This window comes from Tubulanus polymorphus, chromosome 1 (assembly GCF_964204645.1).
Source record: "Tubulanus polymorphus chromosome 1, tnTubPoly1.2, whole genome shotgun sequence".
In the NCBI taxonomy this organism is placed as follows: domain Eukaryota; kingdom Metazoa; phylum Nemertea; class Palaeonemertea; order Tubulaniformes; family Tubulanidae; genus Tubulanus; species Tubulanus polymorphus.
The window spans coordinates 11,137,249-11,158,974 of NC_134025.1; the positions used below are offsets into that span (position 1 = coordinate 11,137,249).

Genomic DNA, 21,726 nt, shown 5'->3' on the forward strand with positions numbered 1-21,726 from the left:
TCGGCAACTTACGCGACGACGACGGCGACGAGAAAAATTTGGATTAATTTTTCATTTTTTTGCGCTGAAAAACACAAACGGATCGCGGTGACGGCGGCGTCGAAAGGGCCAATTCAAAAACACGAACGCGAGAGGAAAATTGAAGAACCATTAACCCTATCGACGCTAGATAAGGGTCGGATCTCCATCCATGCGGGAATGAAGGGATGCCTGACCTGATAGATGCGTTCAGAAGGACACTTCTCCCCGTGGGACTCGATGATCGATACACAGTTACACAGTTAAATATCAATATAGGCTGTGGGTAATATCACTTAATCACGAGTGTTACTGGTCCTGCGCTTATCGCGGAGATCGACACTCAAAGCTCTCAAATCTCAACTCGTAATGACTGACGCGGGATTTCCGCTGGGTACCCGTCATCGACGCCGCGGCTGTAACCGGAATCGATGCGCGTTTTTACCAATTGCCTAGGTCCTAACGCGAAGTTGAACAGGCGGGGGAGATGCTGCTATGGATTCTACAAGGAACTGACTTGTCTCAGCTATGAAAATTGTAGCAAGCAGACAGGACACATAGGCTATAACGGTCAATTTTATGCATTCTTGGACGCTTGTGTAACATCTGAACTTCGATGTCTAGAAATCTAGTTCGAAGTCGATTTCGTTGATGTTTAACTGACCGTTAATTACGCCATCTGGTGGCGTACGGGTGCCTTATTGAATTAAACTTAGCCATCAGACCTTACCGAAAATAAACGTAATGCATATCATGGGCTCCTCCCACGCCGAAGGTTGTTGACCAAAAATTGATCGATAGACTTGTCTCATATATTACGTTATCATCATAAGTCCTATTCCGCAATTCAATTAAAATTGACTTTGGCTTATTTCACCGAGCCACCACCGCTGCATAACTTTCTCCCTGCCGGCAATAAAACCCAGATTGCGATAAAACCCTACAGCGCGCGCGCACACTGCACACACACACACACACATGACTGAGAGATGACCAAAAGCAGCTTATTTGTAATACCCAATAATAGCCATTCAGGCGTAATTTCCTGCCTTATTGCCAATCATGAAATTTACTACCCGGCCGCAAGCTGACCACTAAAAGTAAATGAAGACCGGTGCTTCAACGGCGGCAGCGACGGGCAGTCATCACTCTAATAGCCACATGGAGCTTTTACGGCCATAAGCCATCGACATCCTGTTTTATATCTCGACAGTCACCTGATAAGGGGAAGTGCATGCTGAAAGCATCGACGAGATAATCCATTTCCTTGGCTATTTTCCTGAACCTTATACTTCTCTTCTTCTTCGGGAATTAAAAATTCGGCCATTATACATTATACGAAATGGGGATTCCAGCACGACAAAAGAAATTTGGAAATTCGGCGGCATATACGTATTCTACGATCAAAACTTTCTAGATGACGACAAAATACTGCGCAAAAAAAACTTCATATTCTCGCAATTTTTTCCCCATACAGCACGTTAATACCCTATGGGACTGTGCATTGTATGGCGAATGCTGAGCTGTCATTATGACATCTTTAGTTGTGCAGAGGCAACATCTGGCCTGGACACTCGGCACTTACTACTATTATAGCTTACGCGATACACTTACGAGCTATGTGAAATCGCATCGAAAAAAAAATAGCGTTTTCATAAACTATATCTCTGAATCATGGACGCAACGCGATATAGTCGTTCAGTTGTAGAGTGGCGCTTCGATGCGAAAGCGATTTTATACCAAGTCCAAAACTTGTTCCTTATAAATCGATAGGGCAGCTGCGAAAGTGAAAACGACATTGGCAGGTTTTAAATTTGACAAACATGAGCAAATGACCCTGAATTGATCCAAGCAACTAACCCCCAAAATGGACATTGTAAACTTATCATCAAGCTCCTCGTCTCAGCACTTGCAACTGTGTACAGCATTAAAGCTCGCTTAGTGACCCTTTCCATATTGTCAATCCAGTATTTTGTATATTTTGTTAATCATAAAAATTTTTGTGGAATAAATAAATCATATCATATCATCATATTCAAAAACATTGATGGGAAACGTATATGCACTCAACCTTTGATATCATAACACTAGTCGGACACTCACTTCATCACTTACTTCATCCTATATAGAACTACTTGCTATTTTCTTACAAGACGACAAAAACGATAACTATTGATAATCTTATCCCGGTTATCATCGGGGGTCGACCGGAACTTAATTGGTTTCCGTGACTGCGACAGCGAGTTCAAACCGTGGTCAAAATGCGATTAATTCCTAAGATGGACCGTAAATGCAAAATGATCTTTATCGCGCAAGACCGCGTGTATGCGTGCGGCTCGAAAGTATTTTGGCGAGTCATTTCGTTTGATGCGACTTATCGGTTAGATCATATCGTATACGCATAGATTACAAGAAAATACGAAAGCAAGAGTCAATTTACTTCAACTAAAACTTATGCCAATACAAACAGGGTAGGTATGGCGGTATGAACAATCATTATTTTCAAGTTTGCTATTGTTTTCGTAAGTAATTGAGTATACTTTCACGGGTCTGACTCCGCCCGGTGAATTCTAGAGTCATGTACAAACTACCATAAGCCTTACTTGATGGAGGGAGTCCATAGAGAGAAGTTCTAAATCATACAGCCATTGTACTTCAGTGCCATGATCTATATCTGTACATTCTAAACTAAAACTACAGTAAACCTAAGCTTAAATAAACTATCAAAAATAAACTTTTCAAAAACCAATCTTGGCAATGAACATTGCCAGTCACACTTGTGATTGGGCATTATCCCCTAGCCTATATCTTCGTGTAGCAATTAACTCTTGTGATTGGGCATTATCCCCTAGCCTATATCTTCGTGTAGCAATTAACTCTGCTTCCCAACACAGAGGAGTCTTCATGGAAACCGTATACCCAATTTCTCCTTGGTGGTGGACAACCAATATCAGACCCAGACAACATATCGTCAGTTGAACTGGTGCCCACGTGTCATCCATTCCTAAACATTCGATGACAAACGCGGGACCACAAAATATCATCAAAAGCTGAATGAACTGCGAGATGTTTTTTTCCATAAAGCAGGGCCTAATAGTCGAACAAAGTTAAGTAATCATCATCAGAAAAGTCCCTGCATTACTGAAGTTGTCACCATTTTAGTACTTTCAATTCAATTTAGGCCCAAATAGCAAGTGTAACTCATTAAGTTATTTGGCCAAGTCATCAACATAATGCTGGTCCCAGTTATAATGATTGAAAGTTACAAAGCAGAGATCTCAAGTCTATCCAGTCGAGCTGAAATTCTTCGTATCGAGAAGTTTTCGCAAACATCGAGTTTAAAAACCTACAAATTAGCGATCAATGCATGTTATCTACGATCAACGAGTATTTGGGTGACTCTTTGACGGCGCCCGTGCTCTCCTCCCCGCGATAATGAAGCCGAACCAATCGCGGGGGGCATTCATCATACGTTTAATTTCGGGTTCTTTCTCGCGTTTTCTTATCAATCGCGATCGCGCGCGATTGCCGTACGCTCGAAAAACTTGCCTCCGAGGAGTGATGGATCCGAAATCAATGTAGGTCATTAATCAAAAAAGATTCATGATCGATTTTATAATGTATTATCGCCGTGGCATTAATTAAAAACAGTTTCAATAGACTCATTATGCAACTCGTATCGAGCTATCAAAATTCGCTAATAAGTAGAAAGAATATAATGCGAAAATTAGGCAATTCTTTTTTGCCTACTGGGCAGTTGTTACGTTGCATTTCCTCGTTCATCGGCGACAAAACAAACGATCTTTTAATTCTAAACAAATTCGTCTCGCGGTTTTAATTACGTCTGATGATTACCGAGAGAGAAGTCGAAAACGTCACCGGGTAGAAAACACAATACGGGCTGCCGGGACGCAAGCTCGGTGCGCTCGGGCACACCGCGCTACCGGCGTCTATGATTGACAGGCTCGGTTAGATTTTCATTAATTACCAGCGCAACGCGCGCTACAGATAACAACAACTAATGCCGCAAATTCAAAGTTTGAAAAATTAAGGCATCATTGGGCCATTAATCTTAAAATTCGTACACGAGCAAATTGATTGTGAAAAATCCGAGAGCGCGTAAGCGAGAAGGACATTTCCTAATAACTCTGTTGCATGCAAATTAGCCGAGACGTAAACTTCGCCGAACTTTAATTACATTTCATTTGCAATCATTTGACAGAATGGAAATCTTAACTGCCAAGGGTAAAAAGCGAAAGACAGAGCGGACGGCGATAGGCGCAATTAAAACGACGAAAAGATAGCTATTCCCCCTCCGCCCCGTCATTCGAAATGAAGACGGATGCACAAAATAACGGAACTAATTCTTGTCAAGTTTACGGTATACATATTCCAGTTCATCTAATAAGGCAAACTATCCCTATCATGGACCAGTTAAAACTATACATCCCATTTTTTGGGAATACTCTATATATAACCTAAAAACAACTAAGATTTGAATAAAAACTTATTCGAACTACGAAGACGTCACAACTGCAAAACTAGACATTTTCTTAACATAGGTGACATCATCAGTCATTTTTTTGGATATTCATGGAATACGAAGACCATCTTTATAGTTGATGAAGCTTCAGACACATTTTTCAGTCGAAAAAGAGTCATCAACTCCATAGTCATGACTCTAAAGTTTGGTTAACTGACTCCGTAGATGGTTGAAATCCAATTGCGAAGCATCAACTGAAATTTTTAGATCTTCCATTTCTAAAATCTATCGAGCGATCGAAGCAATAAACTAAATCGCGAGCACATCAAACAGAAACTTTCAAAGCCGTCAATTATCGACTTTCACAACAAATTGAAACCAATTCGAAAAAGGCGATGGGTGGGGGGGACACAGCAAATATTGTATAGTCCTTCCGCCGCGTGACATCCAAACATTGCAAAACGAAACGCTTTACGATTTCGCGATCATTTCGATGTCATTTTTCAAAACGGTTAAAACCGTTTCCATCTGTCGCCGATGAAATAACGCTTCGTTTTGCGATGTTTTCACCGTTTTGACAGTTTCTCGACGGTTCGCAATCGTCGAAATGCTTTCTACGTAATTAATTTCAACCAAATCGGCCGCTCGCACAAACGGACCGTCTTGCACAACGTATCGCAAACAAATCGCGCGCCGCCCGCCCGTTGTTCGTATAATCATTTCAATTTTTCGAAAAATCCACAAAAAGACGCACGGGGTAAATGTTTGCTGATGCTTTCGTCTTCATTTGCAACACTTCGGCGACGATTTTGACACGTCTCGCTGCGAGAGATTATCGAAACTTTGATCGACGAAGTGCATTATTCTTGATATCAAAAGTAGAAATTCAATAATCGCCATCTCAATAGCCGGAATTGTTACCGAACCAGCTGACTAAGAATCGATCGAATCTATCGGAATATTGCAACGACAAAATAGCTGGATTTTTTTGTAAAATTTGCCTGTCAACAAAATGCCAATTTTCAGAAAAGGCTGGCGGACTTAGTAGCAGGTGAAGGTTTAATAAGCTTAATTACTCCTCAGAAATATCAGTTTTAAGTATAAACACCAGGGGCTGGTTGCATAGTCATGGCTTAGACTTAAGATCAGTCTATGACCAACTTAGTTCTTTAGCCAATCTAACAACTTAAGACCAGTCTTAAGATCTAAGACCACTTTTGAACTTAAGTCACGACAGGGCAACTGGCCCCAGGGGAATTCACCAGTCCGACAGAAAATATATTCTAGGGTAAAAACATCGGAAATGAGCTAATTTAGCATATACAAAGACAAACTTAAACCGGACCTGTGAACTTTTATCATAAAGGGTTGAAATCAGCAAATATGAAGGTTAAAGGTTAAATCCGGCTCGTACGTATCTTCATCAAATATCGTTCGACCTTCATGATTAGGTCTTGAATGTCGAATTCTACTTTCTTTGACTCGAACTCTGCTGTAATAGGCTCTTGTGGACGCGGCGGTTCGCTTCGGGCAGATTCCGCGTCGCGATTACGCATTGTCCATCTTACTTGAATATTTGTTGCCAACCGCTTATCCGCAAAAAAATCTCGAGCCGAAGCTAACCGCTGCGCAAACGCCCGCAGAAAATGATCGCCATCGCATGATACGTTTCTCGAGCGGCTGTTTTATCTGACCACCAACAAGCCGGTATCACATGACTGCGCTGATGCGCTGAGCGAGGGGTTTGTCTGTTTTCTTGCATGAGATAACTGATTGGTTTCAATGGCCAGCTAGGTCTCTCTCTCTAGCCTCTCTTCCCATCTTCACTCTCTCTCTCTCAATGCTCTCGCGCCAATAACCTCTTGTGCGGAATGCGCAATAGATAGACATTTTCTATTGCAAAAGGAAGCATCAAGGACTGCGTCTGAATAATCAAAATGAACGATGATTGGTGGTCAGCCAATGACGACAAGTACATAACGTCGACTTAATGAGTACTTTATTACCATTGGGGCAGCCACCAATAAAAATAAGTGTTAGATAATGAGTTAAGAGAAAAAAGCTGCTCATATCATGTTCTATGCCATCATGAACAAAAACTTATATGTACATGAACATATCATCTTTGAAAACGTGATTAAAAAATATTTTGCTACAGTAGACCCTTCCATACAGTATGACCCCACCAAATAACCCCTATTATCATCATCAGATGCTAATGACTGGCTGTCGAATACAAGCTATTCGACTGTTTGACTATTCTATTTGACTAAGTCATAGAGGATCTAGTCGGCAGCCATCTTAAACCGAGGGTCTGGACTATGTACATCGAGTAATATGGTGGCGAGCGAAAATCAGAGTTCCGAGTCGATTCTGATTTTGGTAGCGAGCGATTTGACAATGAATATGGATTTAATTAGTCGAGAGAGGCCTCTCTTCTTCGTTTGCTGAAATTACAAGCACGCCGGGTCATTAACGAGTAGGACGGCATGAATCACAATCCATTTCAATGAGATAAATTCGCGCGGACTGTTTTAACGGCACGCGCCGCGCGACAGAGGCCCCGAAATTAAATTAGTCCATTTGCAAATTGAGCAATCTAAATATGCAAATTTCGCGCGGGGACAGCCCCGTTTAACAGGTGGAAAATAAAGGTTCACGAGAGCAAGATGAATAATTTCGCGTTAATTATGCCGTGATTCGAACGCATTATTACGTATCATCGCCTTACGGAGAGATGAAAGGCATGTTCAAATTAGGCGTTCACGCCACTCTTGAAACAAATTTATGGTCATAAGAGCAAAGGAAATTGAAGACTTTTACAAAATACGAATTATAATATAAACAACGCAGATAGTAATCTGGGTAAAAGGGTTAAAGTTGTAAAAATGTTCTATAAAATGATAGGACATGGTCGTGGTTGCAGTCCATACGTCAGTTATCTATTCAATTACGTTAAAATGTCTGAGTTGAGGTCTCGGATGATTGGCTAGATCAATAATTTCTTGAAAATCTATATGGTCCAAGTCATAGAGTCCGTGGCTGAGCTGAACGCAACAAAAGCGGGAAAAGGTGCTCTTGGAAAGGCAGCAAGTTGGCATTGTCTTCAGTTTCTGATGTAAATATGCTATGCATGCAACCAAAAATACATTGAGAGGAAAAATGAACAACTTATAAAAGAATATTCGTAAAAAATATGATCTTGGTATCACTGGTTTCAGCTGGCCTTCCTCTATCTTCCTCTAATGAATAACTTCATAAAACCTTTAATGCATTAGTATTGCTGTAGGTTTTTTTGATGCAACTGAAGACACTCTATAATGGTCACACGGCAGTATCGTCATAGACCTGGGAGAAGAGAGTAGTACACTAAAAAGATCAACTACAAAAGCCGAGTCATTTCTCAGTTCCCGAGGTGGTAACTGATGACAAATTCAATAAAATCGGACCGCGACGACTTCGCTGTAGAAATGGATGCCGATATTAAAACGGCATTGGTCAGAAAATTGGTTGGCATTGATAGCGACACCGGCGCTGAGAATGAAGTCCCCGTGGCTGGGTGACGCGGATAAATTGAATATCGAACCCTAAGAGAAACGCGAGCGATTTAATGTTTTTTCCTAAGGTGACTTGATATCATCAATGGCCACCAAATCGCATTTTTCACAACGATCCGCAGAATTACCATACGCGCGAAACCGAAGCCGCGCACAAACGTATCATACAGTTCATTCCACTCGCAAAAAAAACTATCCTATGATCTCATCAAGCACTTTCTTGGATCCCAAACACGTCCTGAACATTGGTCTTAGTCTTTCAACGTAAGACGTCTTTGATACCGATGAGAGAAGACATTTAGCTCAATCGGACATTTTCATCTTTTGATTAAGCCCATTTTGGACGTAGTCTAAGTCTCTACCATGGTGGCACCATGGGGTAAACTTTTATCCTGGGGCCAGTTGCTCAAAAATTGGTTTAAGATAACCAGGCGCTAAATACCATAGTTTCAATGTACTTTCAATTGTCAATATGTCAACTATCCACTGGTTAACTCCAACCAACTTTTGAGCAACTGGCTCCCAGCCTTTTAAACTCATTGAAGCTCATTTCTTTGAGACTATAGTCATTTTCAGCCCGATGGAAGAGGTCAAATCCTACAAACAAAGACAGATCTTCTAAGCTAGGTACATTCTTGGACATATACGTCTTCGCAACTGCAGAGAAACTCGCTTAACAGCATCATCACGAAGATGTGCAGGTAAAAATAGAGCAGCCGGTGCTGGCATTACTATGCAGTTTACTATCGTCGTAACCGCGTAGTGAAAACTGATATACGTTTATAGTTTTTCCCATTGTCTAAAATGACACTTAAGCCGCAGAGTCACGTCCGCGGTCAACGTAAGAGACCACTTGAACGCTACGTCGACGTGAATACCGCTTAATAAATGGGCATCTCTTGCGTCGCGCACGAAGTTATCGCTAATACAACCATCCTGACATCGATTAGACGCGAATCGCTGCGAAGAAGCCTAATTTTTGACCGGTCGAGGAAGTTCCTACGGGCTCGAATCGATAGAACTCACATCGAAACGTGAGGTTTGAGTTGAAACAAAAAAAGCTGAAAACATGCATCATTCTATTCGAAAACTTAGGCTTCGTCGTAGAAAAAGAGTAGATACGTCTTAAGTGCTGTTTGGTATTCCCGATGCGGAATGCATCGCCGTACTAATGGTGTTAGACTTTGTTGCGTCACTTTTTTTTTGCTGTCCGACCCGACGACGAGTCCCTCTTCAGACTTTAAAATGCAAACTAGCGCGAGTTTTATCTGAATGCGCGATGCTGAATAATTCAGATATTCGCCGCGGAATTAGAGGCGCTGGGGCATTGCATTAGGATGCAAGCGGCGCTCCCGCGGTTCGCCAGTTACCATATATAATGAACGCCGATCCGAAATCCAAACTTTAAATTTTAATTCTTCGAAAAATATCGACAAATCATCGCGGAGAGACGAAACGGCGAGCGCGCGCGGCAAGTGCGCATTTTATCAGCCATACGGGAATTCGCCGGGACTCATTGGTATGACGACGGCGTAACCGATCTTTCTAGAGATTGGACGTGCATTTCGACGACGACGACAAAGAACGAGACCGCTGCGCTGATTTTCGTTGAATCTTTTTAACGATTCGAAAACGCCCGCCGCCACCGAGGCGTAACCACTCATGTAGTATTACTGCCCGAGCGGGGACTGACGCAGCGAGTCCCCATCTGCCCCGCCGTCAATAAAGAACGCGAACGATACGCACGCCGCAGTCGGCGTTACAGCGACTACGCGCGCGCGGATGAATTAATTTGACTTTTTTTTCCCGGTGACTGAAGACTGGTAGTGTAAGATTAATCGCGAGTCAATGAGATCAGCTGTCATTCATCAACGAATGAATTTACGACTCACGTACGACGACGACAAGTTAGAATCGAATTCGAAAAACGACTGATTGAAATGTGAAAAGTTTCATACATCAACAGATATCTGAAGCCGTACGGGAAAAAAAAACGACGTAAATCTATCAGTTTCAACACCTTTCGCGAAGCGATCAGTCCGCATCTTTATGGAATAAGCGATCTTATTCGAAGGGTAGTTATTAAGTCTGATCTTAAGAATTTTGTCGTAGAATTCTAGCATTTCTGAGTCCCTCAACCGATTCCTTAAGATTCTATCCATTGCGCGACCTGGTGTCACAAAGTTCAATTCAAATTTTGGTTCTCGCTCAATTCTTAAAGATTTAATGCAATTATTACATGGCTTCAAATAGTAATTCAAAGTAATCAAACAGTTTCAAATAGTAATTTAAATTTCACGCCGTATTGATACGGGTACCTAGCTGCACTTCGTGTTACCCCATTAAGACTAGCAAAACCACCGTTTTAAGCTCAATCCTTTCTCATGAAACAAGGACCAAGACTTCAATAGATCCCAATTCTGCGAAGTTAAACATCAAATACGCTGAATGGATTAGTCGAAATCTGTCAAAATTACCACACACAGGGAGAGAGAGTTCGGTTAATCCACGAAAATGAGGATCCTCACAAAAGATAACACGCATGACTGAACGCGATCAAATTCGAAAAAAATTAGTGACAAATCGCTCCTTCGTCGAGAACGAAGTACTTATTCCGCCACGCATCGCCAGAACATCGGTTATCATTTGTAAGACAAGATGCGAGCGTATTGTCGCATAATTGAGGAATCAGTGCATTAAACCAACGCGGCAACCTTAAATCCCCGACTGACGAGGGGAAGGTCGTGAACCCCTGCGCACGCTGACACAATGTCTTTGTTCGGAAATAGCCATGAATTTTTCTCTTCCCAAAAAAACCGAGCATTCATCTTGATATATACACGTATATAAGCATTGGTGAACCAGACCCGACTACCTTGGCATTTAGATTCGGAGTAAGTTTTAATGCTTGAAAATGAACTAGAAATGAATGCGATGTTGATATTTTGAGAATAATTCGCGTCGAATAGAAACTATTATCAAATGAATGTAGTTGGTAATTGTCAGGTCTGGTACATCATCAATTTGCTGAAAAAGCTACAGTATGGTTTTATAGACAGATTACAATTATCACAGAAACAACTAGACAATTTCAAAGATGTGCCTTATCATTGGATATGAAGTCAGTAACTTGTCCATAGAACAATACCATATATTCTGGACCCATTACCCCAGTTGCTGGATAAATTTGACTCTTCCACTTAAAACAGCTCAGCGTATAGAAATAAGTTGTCGATTCGAAAATCTTCATCAACAACCGAGGAACCGGGACCAGCATTGTATACACAAAATATAATCTTATGAAAGAACTTTCCAAGTTTGTGCCATCCGCGCCCCTTGAAATTCAGCCAGCTCAAAAAATGATGATCATTTCAAGATCAAGATCATACAACTAATATCTTCATCAGCAAACTATATATCAATTGTTAGTATAGGGAAAGTTGAAAGTTCAAAATCAATACAATAGGTGAATCCGGGCTTTCGGGGGGCAGTGACAAACTTTCAAGTCATTCAAAAAGGTTTGCTTATTAAGTACTCACGATAACTTGACATACCTCGTTCTGTTCCAGGAGCTGAAAAATATAAGCGAAATACATATAAATATAAGAGAGTAGAAACATTTCGATAAAAACATTCAAACTTATAAAAAAAAACAAAGAAAAATGTTCAGAAATGTCCCTCGATCAACAATCGATGATAGACCGTACCGAAAACTACTGATATATCGATGAGTTGAATAGCGGTGGTTTAATGATTTCAACGATCCATAATGTTAAGAGTTACGCATATATGCCAACGTATATAAAATTTTTGCAACGAAAATCGCGATCATTTCAAAGCCTCGAGCTTAATTTTCAGATATATATGCGCCGCTGCTTTTAAAGCGAAAATGATGACCACACCCGGTTCGCGATTTTAACAAGCGTTCGCGTTCGCCGTAGCTATTACCGCCGTTAAAAATGTGCTGACGAACATGAACTGCTAGGTGTGACCAAGAAGAGTTGAAATTCAGGCATAGGGGCAATTTATGTATAATTGGGCTTAGTTTTTCGAACTCCTGTGCACGTCTCATAACGCCAAACACAACAGGGGCGGATTTAGTGGTGGTCTTGGGGTTAGGGACCCCTGCCTTCCCGTTGAGGTTGCCCTTTTCGTCAAGACAGAGAAAGTTATAACCTGCAAACTTGACACTCATCCCGGGAATTCGCATCTTTTAGGATGTATTTTTTCAAAGATATCTTAACGCCCAAGGGTAGGACCTGGCTTGTGGCCTATGACATGGCTCCTGGATCTGCCAAGTGTCAGGAGTTTGGTATTGATCTGTACCGAGAGTGCATGCCCGAAAATACTGCCTCCCCCTGCTTGTAACAACCTGGGCCCAGTTCCACAGTTGTGAGTTAGAGTTAAGTCTGAGTAAAGATCAGTTCATTTTCAATGTATTAACTACTTAGAGTTAAATCTAACTCATAACCGTGGAACTGGATCCAGAAACATGCCAGCCTAAGCCGCCATGTAAAACAAAAGCTAGCAGGCCCTACTTGAGGTGATTAGCCATGTTATGAAGATTTGATAGAAAAACTCACAAATCTACATACAAACCCCACTTTTTATTATCATGCGAATTAATCCTATAGCACATGCAGTTTAGGTCTGAAAAATGTAATATGTTTTTACTAGTACGGATGGACAACTTAATCTATAGAGATTGATCATATCAACATCAACGATGATTTCAATATATGTAATTGCGCTATTCCATTTATCGAACAGATCATAAACAAAAACACAGTCCATTCATACAATCCTGTCATATTAATAATACAGTAGTTTTTCCAGTAATGCCAACGATACTAAGGGATTGTACTTCTCGCCTACTAGGCCCTATTTCAGCGAAGCCGGTCTTTTCACATGCCCTTTGATTTTTTTAAGTCGGATAACTATGCATCATAGTTCCTCGTTTGTTATCAATTCTAAATAGAATTTTTCATTTAGCGTTTTATGCTGGTAGGGTTACGTCGAAGGTGATCTGCCTGTATATCGAGCCCGGTAATAATCGTTCCCCTATGAAATTCCGCGTTCGACTACGCAATTCAAAGATGGCCTGCACACACGAAGAATGACCAATTACCGATATGGGTGCGAGCCAATTGCATACACGCACACCACGCACACACACTGGCATTATTTATTTTTTTACAGTTAATTGCCCGTGATCGAATACACAAACGGACTACAATAAAACGTCGGGTGACCTGCATGCATCATTTAACAATCATTACAAACGACCAGACCAGGATGCCGGTCATGAATTCGATGTCCCCTTTTTTTACGTAATCGGATGACGGTTCCCATTTCGGCTGTTTGTATTCATGACTCCATTCCCTGGTGTCCGCGCGGCGCTGGCGATATGTTTGCTCGTGTCCAGCTGAGTTAACGACGCAATTTATGGCCACATCAATATCATTCCTATGATTTGCCGGTTTCACCCCGTGAATGCCGAAATTAGAAATAAAAGGCTCAAGCCGGCTTGCGTGCATAATCCTACTGAGTCATAATTCCCAGATTTTTTTCCTATCCAGCGCGCATCGCCAACTAGCCCTGAAGGCTCGATGTGACAGCGTTTCGAAAAACTTTGCCCTGCCAAGATGGCATGGTTGTTGTTGTTAAATATGGGAGATCATCTCTAAATCTGAAGAAGGGACGAACACACTAATCTCTTAAATAGTCACTCAGTTTTTCCCACATAGGTTTTTAAGGGAAAACCACCCCTGTCACACTTACGTTCGTCCCCGTGAAAACTCCGTTGCCTTTCTCCACAAGTCGATGACAATGTACTATCAATGCTAACAAGCACAGTATACACACCTATATGTGACATAACAGAATTGACCTTTTTTCAATATTCTTGAGAGACACCCAAACCTCCGATCAAAGTAATGTCCTTTATGAATTGGATCTTGACCCTCTAAAATCCTCATAGGCGTATAGGCCTACAGAGATTACCGTCGTTTAATTCTTTTACAAATCTCAAATTCATAACAGTAGAATACCACTAGTTATACTTGACTAACTGGAATTGTCACCTTACACATCCCAATTCCTGCGAGTCAGCACAGATTCTACTGAATGATTCATGTTCGACATCGTCGCACTGTCCACAAATAAGTGGACAGCGCGAGGAATTAAAATCTAAATCGATTGCGAAGGCTCGGCGTTTTTAATGACGAAATTCAAAACGAAGTTCAATGATTGAAAATTTCACTCTTGTTTGGCGCGTACGAAATCAAATTCTCATTTTTCGACGACGAACCAATCAATAAGAGTTTCAACGAAATCAATGATGGATTTCTGGCAAGAGTTGGATTTTTCGAAACCGGCACACGGCCTGATTTTGCTCCCAGGTATAATTCAATATACGATAAAGCGCAGCCTCAATTTTGTCACGCCACGCGTCGCAATTCAAATTTATGAATGGCGAAAATTGGCGAAAAAATTGAAATGGATTGCTTGCTTTAATGAGTTGCGAGTTGGCAGAAATATTTCGAATTCAAATTTCAGGGTGAAAAATATATTGCCCTCGGTATGTAGATTCGAAGCATGGCCGAGCGGTTTTAATGTTAATATGGCCTCAAATTTTCCCTTTAGGCCTCTCCATCTCATAGGAGGAATATAAGAATGCTAAAATCTGCTACATTACAAAGGGCCTACTAGGCCAAGGGCCAAAAAGAATTGAATAGATGAAACATGAATCCAAATGGGCCCTGAGAATGCCCAGAAAAGCCCCTTTTTGTACTAAACTTTCGGTGGGAGGGCCACCAGAACACCACCAATTTTTCTCTTGCAACCCTAACATTGCCAGATCTGCCCTTTTCAGATAAAGTGTCCATTCCAATTTTCAGGTCCACCCCTTCAAAGAATCCTAGATCCCTCAGAGGTGCTCAGCTGAGCGATTGAAGAAAAATATTCATCGCCTAGGCCTACTAGGAATATGTTAGAAAATAACTTGCCTGACAGATGACTGCTGAGCGCTCTCTAGTAGCAGCTCAGGTAAGGGTTAGGTCATTAATTCAGTTAAGAGATAGGCTAGAGGGTACGTATAATACCAAAAAATACAATGAATGCGTATACTTGAACAATACTGGACAAATGATTCTAATGCTAGGCTTTGAAATTACCCCTGCATTAAGCCTATATGTAGTTCTCAGTCTGATCAGTTGATTTTGTCTTAATAATTTCAGTTAAAACTATTAGAATTATGAAATATGATCGTCAAGTTCTACCATATCTGCGATAGTGAATAATGGAAAAGTAATGCACTTTATATAAAAAGGCGACCGAAAACTTGGCTTTGTACATTCGAATTAGCCACAAAATATAGCTGTAGGCAATGAATCCGTTCCATCGCTCGCCTCAAGAGACTTCATTTCACCAGTCGGTAATACCGGAGCATTGAAATTCCGCATGATTTCAAAGTCTCAACATTCATTAGGTTTCGCTCTCTCTCCCTCTTTGAAATCACCAGTCCAAGTCGCTGCCATCTCTATCCGTCTTCTTATTGAGCTAGCCCTATTTGTTCAGGCAGCAATCGACAAGACACTCAAATGGCAACGCCAGCATTCACTAGAGCGCGTTTTAAATTCTAATTTCTTTTAAAAGTGATTTTACCGACGAGAAGGAAGCGCCGGCGCGCTGTTGCAATTGCCCAGATTTTAGGCTTCTGTTTTCCCCGAGGGCATACTCCTTCTTCGTCTGCGCGCGTTGTTTGCCGGGGACGAAAGCACGCCGATCTAATCGACAAAGAGCGCAACACAAGATGTAAAATAGGAGATGGACAAGTGCAGTGATGAGATGATGAAAGGCGAAACGTAGTAAGTTCAAATCAATTTTTTTCAACGGAAACTTGTCAAGATGCTGAACAAACTTAGCGAACTATAAGAAATTTTTTCTTCAACACGTATCCTTCCTCGGGCATTTCATCGAAGAAACAAGCAACGAGCAAGGAATCGTATCGCTTTCTCTTATCTAAATAGAGATTTAACCGTAGTTGTGTTGTTGTTTACTGTTAGTGTTACGTACAATTACTAAACTTTAACGACGTCATCCAAACAAATAAATGCAAACCGGTAAATTTGTTATTAGCCTGACCTGACCCTCCGTTACTGTTCCTATCTCGGCACGTAATACCATTTTGACGATTTCAATGACATTAATATGTGTGGGTCAAAACACCAAACACACAAACATTTTGAAGGGTCCACGGAATGTCTCGAACGCGGCGATGAAAAAAATTGACTGGTACCCGCGCGCATGCATCCTCGCTTGCCGCAGCTTGCTTTTATCTTTGGCCAGCACGGACAGGCACCCGGACAACTAAATTTTGGTAATTGGAGATGGCTTGCATCAGTAAGAGAATTGATCGACAAACATCTGATTGATTTTTTGCCAATGCCCAGAGCTACATACACATATCATATACAGATGGGCATCAGAAGTCAGAAGTGGGGCAGGTGATGAAGTCGTATAGTCCAGGTGGTTTTCTATATACCATAGGCCTATAGACGTAACGCCATACATATTCAATTCTTACGCGGAGAATCAATATCTGTTTTTACGCTCAACTACTGTTGGTTCGCAACGAGAAAAATGTAAGGTTTCGCCGCCGAGTTAGCTGAGAAATCAGTGCAAGACTGGTTGTCAATATGATTAGATAAATTATACTGCCCTTTGGACGCTTAGCCGCCGGACACTTAACGGTTTAAGAGCAAATGGCGTGAGATTTCCAATATTTAGACGCCTATTAATCTGATGATAGCATGTTAAATGGCCACTACATCACTAATCCGATATGTCCAAGCAGCTGCGACGCGTTAGCCAAGACGCGCTCAACGACGAGTGTAATGGACAGACAAACAATAATTGCCCTGCGGAAGAGAGTGCGATCTAGGAAATTATGACATCAGCAATCCGCTGACCCTTGCAGTAACTAGAGCTGGAAATTGGCATAAATGGGATTTGATTGGTAGCCACTGGCACAAAAGCGATGACCAAATGACCAATAGTGCATTAACGATTCAATAAAAGGCGTTCTGCCGTAAGCGAACACAACGAGAATAGGGCGTATTAGTTATTCAATATAATAGCATTTGCCGAGGAGACAGCCCTCCATTATTGACCGTTACCTTCACTAGATAGTAGCTCCGCCTATCCACTGCTGATCAGATGATGGTTTGAACGGTTTTATTGACCGAGTGGACGCTCGGTCATTTTGTACTATGGGTCTGAGCGGACCAATCACGACACAGGTAAACACTGCAGTTATAATGTTACGGGCTGTGTTAAGGAGCAGGTGGCTAAATTGAACAGGTTCCGTCCTCTTTCATAACAAAAGTCGAGGAGTAGATCTATTTATTTTTCGATGGAATGAAAAAAAGCGTAAACTACACTAATCGGTCACCTGTACAGGTGCCTCGTGACCTCATTGTGGCCTCAGATGTCGATTTCGGCGGCTATACTTTTAACAATTCTATAGACATTTTGCGCATTATGCAAAAATGTGATTCATTACAGATTTATCGTTCGTTTTAATCTTTAGAGTAAATACGCCGACTGGGCCGCGATATAAGCCTGAAGATATAGATATAGTCTGCGGATATAATTTCTCGAAAATTTGTGTTTTGGTTTGGGCATGATCGAAATAAAATACCACAAAGACTAAATACCATAAAACCTCAATAGACGTTTCTGCGCGTTCTATAACCTTCTGACGGGGTCAACCTTTATACGGGGTATATAGCGTGACACATGCATTTTTATCATGTCCATTATATCCGTGTGTTTTTTCCTGAATAGGATAGCCCGGGACGCACCTATGCATGAGTAGATCTGTTTGACGACGATCATAATACATAAATAGAACTATACTTATGGCCACCATTCAACGCAAAACAACAAACGAGACCAAAAAATGCCCAGGATCTAACACAATAACCCACTTGTGAAGTGAATGTGCGTCAAGCCTATTCATGCTTGGTCAAACAACTCGACGTTTCACGAGATATTTTATTCATATCAACAGGACAGTTCTTTGGTCTCGATTTTTTATCGGCGCGCGGTCGCCCGGACAACGACCAAACATTACGAACCGGGCGAACGATTAAAACGATCCGCCATGCGGCGTTAATGGTGACTCGGAGAAGTACAACGCCTCGGGGGGCTAAACAACGGTTCGAATTCGTACAATCTGGCTTTTTATAATAAGGGTGGACGAGTAGATTCGCGTAATAATACATACAAAACTAATCTTAAAGACTTTCCATACCATGTTTGGCAAAATAGAATTTCTTTCGATTACTGTTTTTTTTAAAATATTTTGACCTACATTTTCCTTTTCGGTGTGGGCGTATGTACCGAAGAGACGGCCGATATGAGTACATTTGCAAGTATATGGATACTCGCTAAAACAGATACAGCAACGTCGAAACTTTTAGTGTAAAACAAAAAATCGATCGCAAAACGAAATCAAAATGGCCGACGATAGTCTGTTTATCTATACATTACAGCCTTCGCGCAGTAATGTTAGTCCCGCTATCATCGCGGCATTGTACGACCTGATCAGGTCAACCGTTGTTGTGACCATTGTCGATGATCGGAGACCCTTCAAAGTATGTAGGTTAACTCGTAAACATTAAATAATAGAGACATGTATATATATATAGGTATATTATATCCGGTAAATTATCAAAAAAATTACAGCCAGTCGTTGATATATGTCTAGCGATAATCGCGTCACAAGTACGCGCACATGCTGGTCGACCAGTGACCAACAATGATACAAGCCCTATTCAAAAGTTATCAATTAGACCGTTGATTATACGAGTTAATTGGTCAATTTCCGATGCCCTAATGCCGAGTGGAAATGGGTTACGTTCCATTTTTTTTCTAAATAAACACCACACGAGATCTGGTCTGGTTCAGCGGGTTGCGATATCACACGACGGCCACCGCAAATACGAAATAGCCTAATCATCCGCGATTGAGTCAGCGATATGTATGACTGTGTATACTTTTCTCCATTTGTAAAACATGTGAGAAGAAAAAGTACTTTATGGCAAGAAGCGCTGAATAAACCTATTTGTCCGATAACAAACAAAAAAGCACAGCCTGTATAAGCAAGGAAAAATAATGGACAGAAAAACGCGTCCTGTGGCATGGATATATATTGCAGGCGTGTTCTGCTCCCACACCGTTCACAATGAGCTCTCATTTTTTCCTCATGCGCACGTCGAAAAATAGCTTCGGTTTAACACTCACTTCAGCCTCCGCTCTTGGGTCAGACCCAAGTTTACAGATACCATCTGACAAGTCACTGATGATCTTCCCCAAGCGGAGGTCAGTAAAAAAACGGCGGAGGCTCCCAATGGGACGTAACCCTCGAAAATAATGAGATCGGGATAATGGCATAAAGGCACATGCATTTGTCAGTCACATGTGTGTTGGACAAATTCTATTGAAAAAAAAACCGCAGGAGAAGTAATTACCGTACATACTACTTCTTAAATGTCATATTTGTAAACGTAATATATTTTCTCGAGGCCGAACTGCTGATGAGTACCGTGGTATGGTATTCCATCTTATCCCTCGCTTAAGGTCTGACATACGAACATCCTATGTATGTTACATCAGCCAGTAGCCCCTGTACGAGATAAAATGCATACCACATGCAGCGATGGGCTAAGATGCCAAAGGCAGACGGAATGGGGGCAACTTATTTATAGAGTTGACCAGAAAAAATGAGCTGATGTAGAAATACGATCCGCGTTTATGCTTTAGGTAATCCTAGTGGACTCCTGAAGCTAGAAACATGCTAGTGGGTAGAGAGCTTTGTTTATGTTACAAACAGTTCTTTATATCGATGGTCTGCGAAACAGATACGAATATACAACCGTCATAGAAAAAGCACGGTTACGTTACAGGGTAGAACGGCATAGATATGTTAGGATTGAAGTATTCTAATTTAACAATTTAAAAAGGTAAATTTCTGAGACCAAAATGTGGCAAGCTAGCATCCACAGTTATACGTGTTATTCTAGATACCTATTGGGCATATATACGAAGGTTGCGGTCTCGAATAGAATTTCTTAAATTATTCTGGGATTTGTCTTTAGAATAGATTTATTATGTTTATTCACGGAGAATATGATATGATGGAACATCGGCATCACGAGGTATAGAAAACGAAAAACAAACACCTACGAAATCTAGAAATTTAAGTCCGTACTGACTATAACTGATATAACATTCGGTAACACCCTAGGGCTCACCCACAGGTTAAACCAGCAGTATATATTCCACATAAAATTCTATATCAATCAAGAATTAATTACGGTGCGACTAATTATGATCAATTATGCCTTATTAATTCCGCGAAAATGATATTCAGATATATTTCGATTGAAAATTGAGAGAGGCGTTTGAATATTTTTTTAACTAACCGAGCCCAACCCTATCCGCGTCGCGGCATGCCAGTGCCCATAGCAACAGGTATTTCTTTTTCATTCGCATAACCACAAAAACCACGGTCGTCTATTATATCGCCTACTACTGACCAATTTCGCCACCGAATGACCCTCCACCTGATTATTCAGGTTTTCAACCGGCTTTGGTTAAAATAGACACCGTTTATTTATAGGCTCGTTCGGCGGTTGTCCTATAAGAACGTCTTGAAAGCTTATTTGACCGACAGTTAGTTATGATGATGCGGCGAAAAAAAAACTCGATTCAGGTAGATAGGCCGCGCGAAATCGATTGTCCACTCGAAGGTATTGTCCGATTTGAATGGGTCCGGCGATGATACCTCCGAAAAAAATGGTCGGCACAATGTTGCCAAGGCCGAAATGTGCCCGAGCTGACCAGTCGTGGACACCTGTACAGCCAGGTAACGGACCAGGGAAAACTTGACCAATGTTTTGTGGTAATAAAAGAGCGAGAGAAAAAAATAATCAATAGTAATTATTATGAAATATTGAACGTTATCAAATTTGCCTTATTTTCCAATCATTTAAATACATATATATCAATTTCTTATGATTTATTGTCGCCGTTCGCTTTGTTCCGTTTCCGTGTCGAGTTTCGCATTATAATGATATGCAAACAGTTCAAGACCACGCGATCGCCGCTTACACGTTCTTCTCGCGTAATTTGCATCGAAATGAAATTGTGTAATTTTTCTTTTCAATCTCAATTGTTGTCGATGCTGGATATTCTTTCAGCAGACCAGCAGATGGTCACTCGTGGCAGGCCGTGCGTTTTCCTTTGTCGCTAACGACAATGACCACCATTCGTCAGCAGTTTAAATTTAACGCCATTTTTTTATTTCAATACTGAAAAGACGCAGTGGACCCCGCGGATGCATTCAGACAACACTATTTGTATTCTGTCCCGGAGGTTACGTCCACGGTTATCGCTATGCGATTTTTTATTTTGTTGAAAAATAAAACGTATAGGATAAATCTACCCCGAGCCTTGTTTGTTTTGTGTCGAAAGTCCGTTTGGCATACAATATCAACGAAAATACCGAGGCTTGAAATCAATCTAGTATAAGGCTTATCAGCGTCGCAAATTGTCCAAATTCTTATACGTGTAAATACATAAACGGCAGAATCCATAGAA

The 21,726-nt window shown here is 41.2% G+C and overlaps 1 protein-coding gene across 2 annotated transcripts in view; it reads right to left on the minus strand.

The window, feature by feature from the left end:
• The window catches only part of LOC141903164 (BCL11 transcription factor A-like), a 138,695-nt gene that overhangs the window by 95,416 nt on the left and 21,553 nt on the right, over positions 1-21,726 (minus strand). The window contains exon 2 of one of the 2 annotated variants that reach the window (XM_074791184.1): positions 11,613-11,630. In XM_074791184.1, coding sequence (XP_074647285.1) covers positions 11,613-11,630 — 18 coding nt within the window. Of the gene's footprint in view, positions 1-11,597; positions 11,631-21,726 lie in introns of those variants that run through there. The other variant, XM_074791193.1, reaches the window with a different exon arrangement.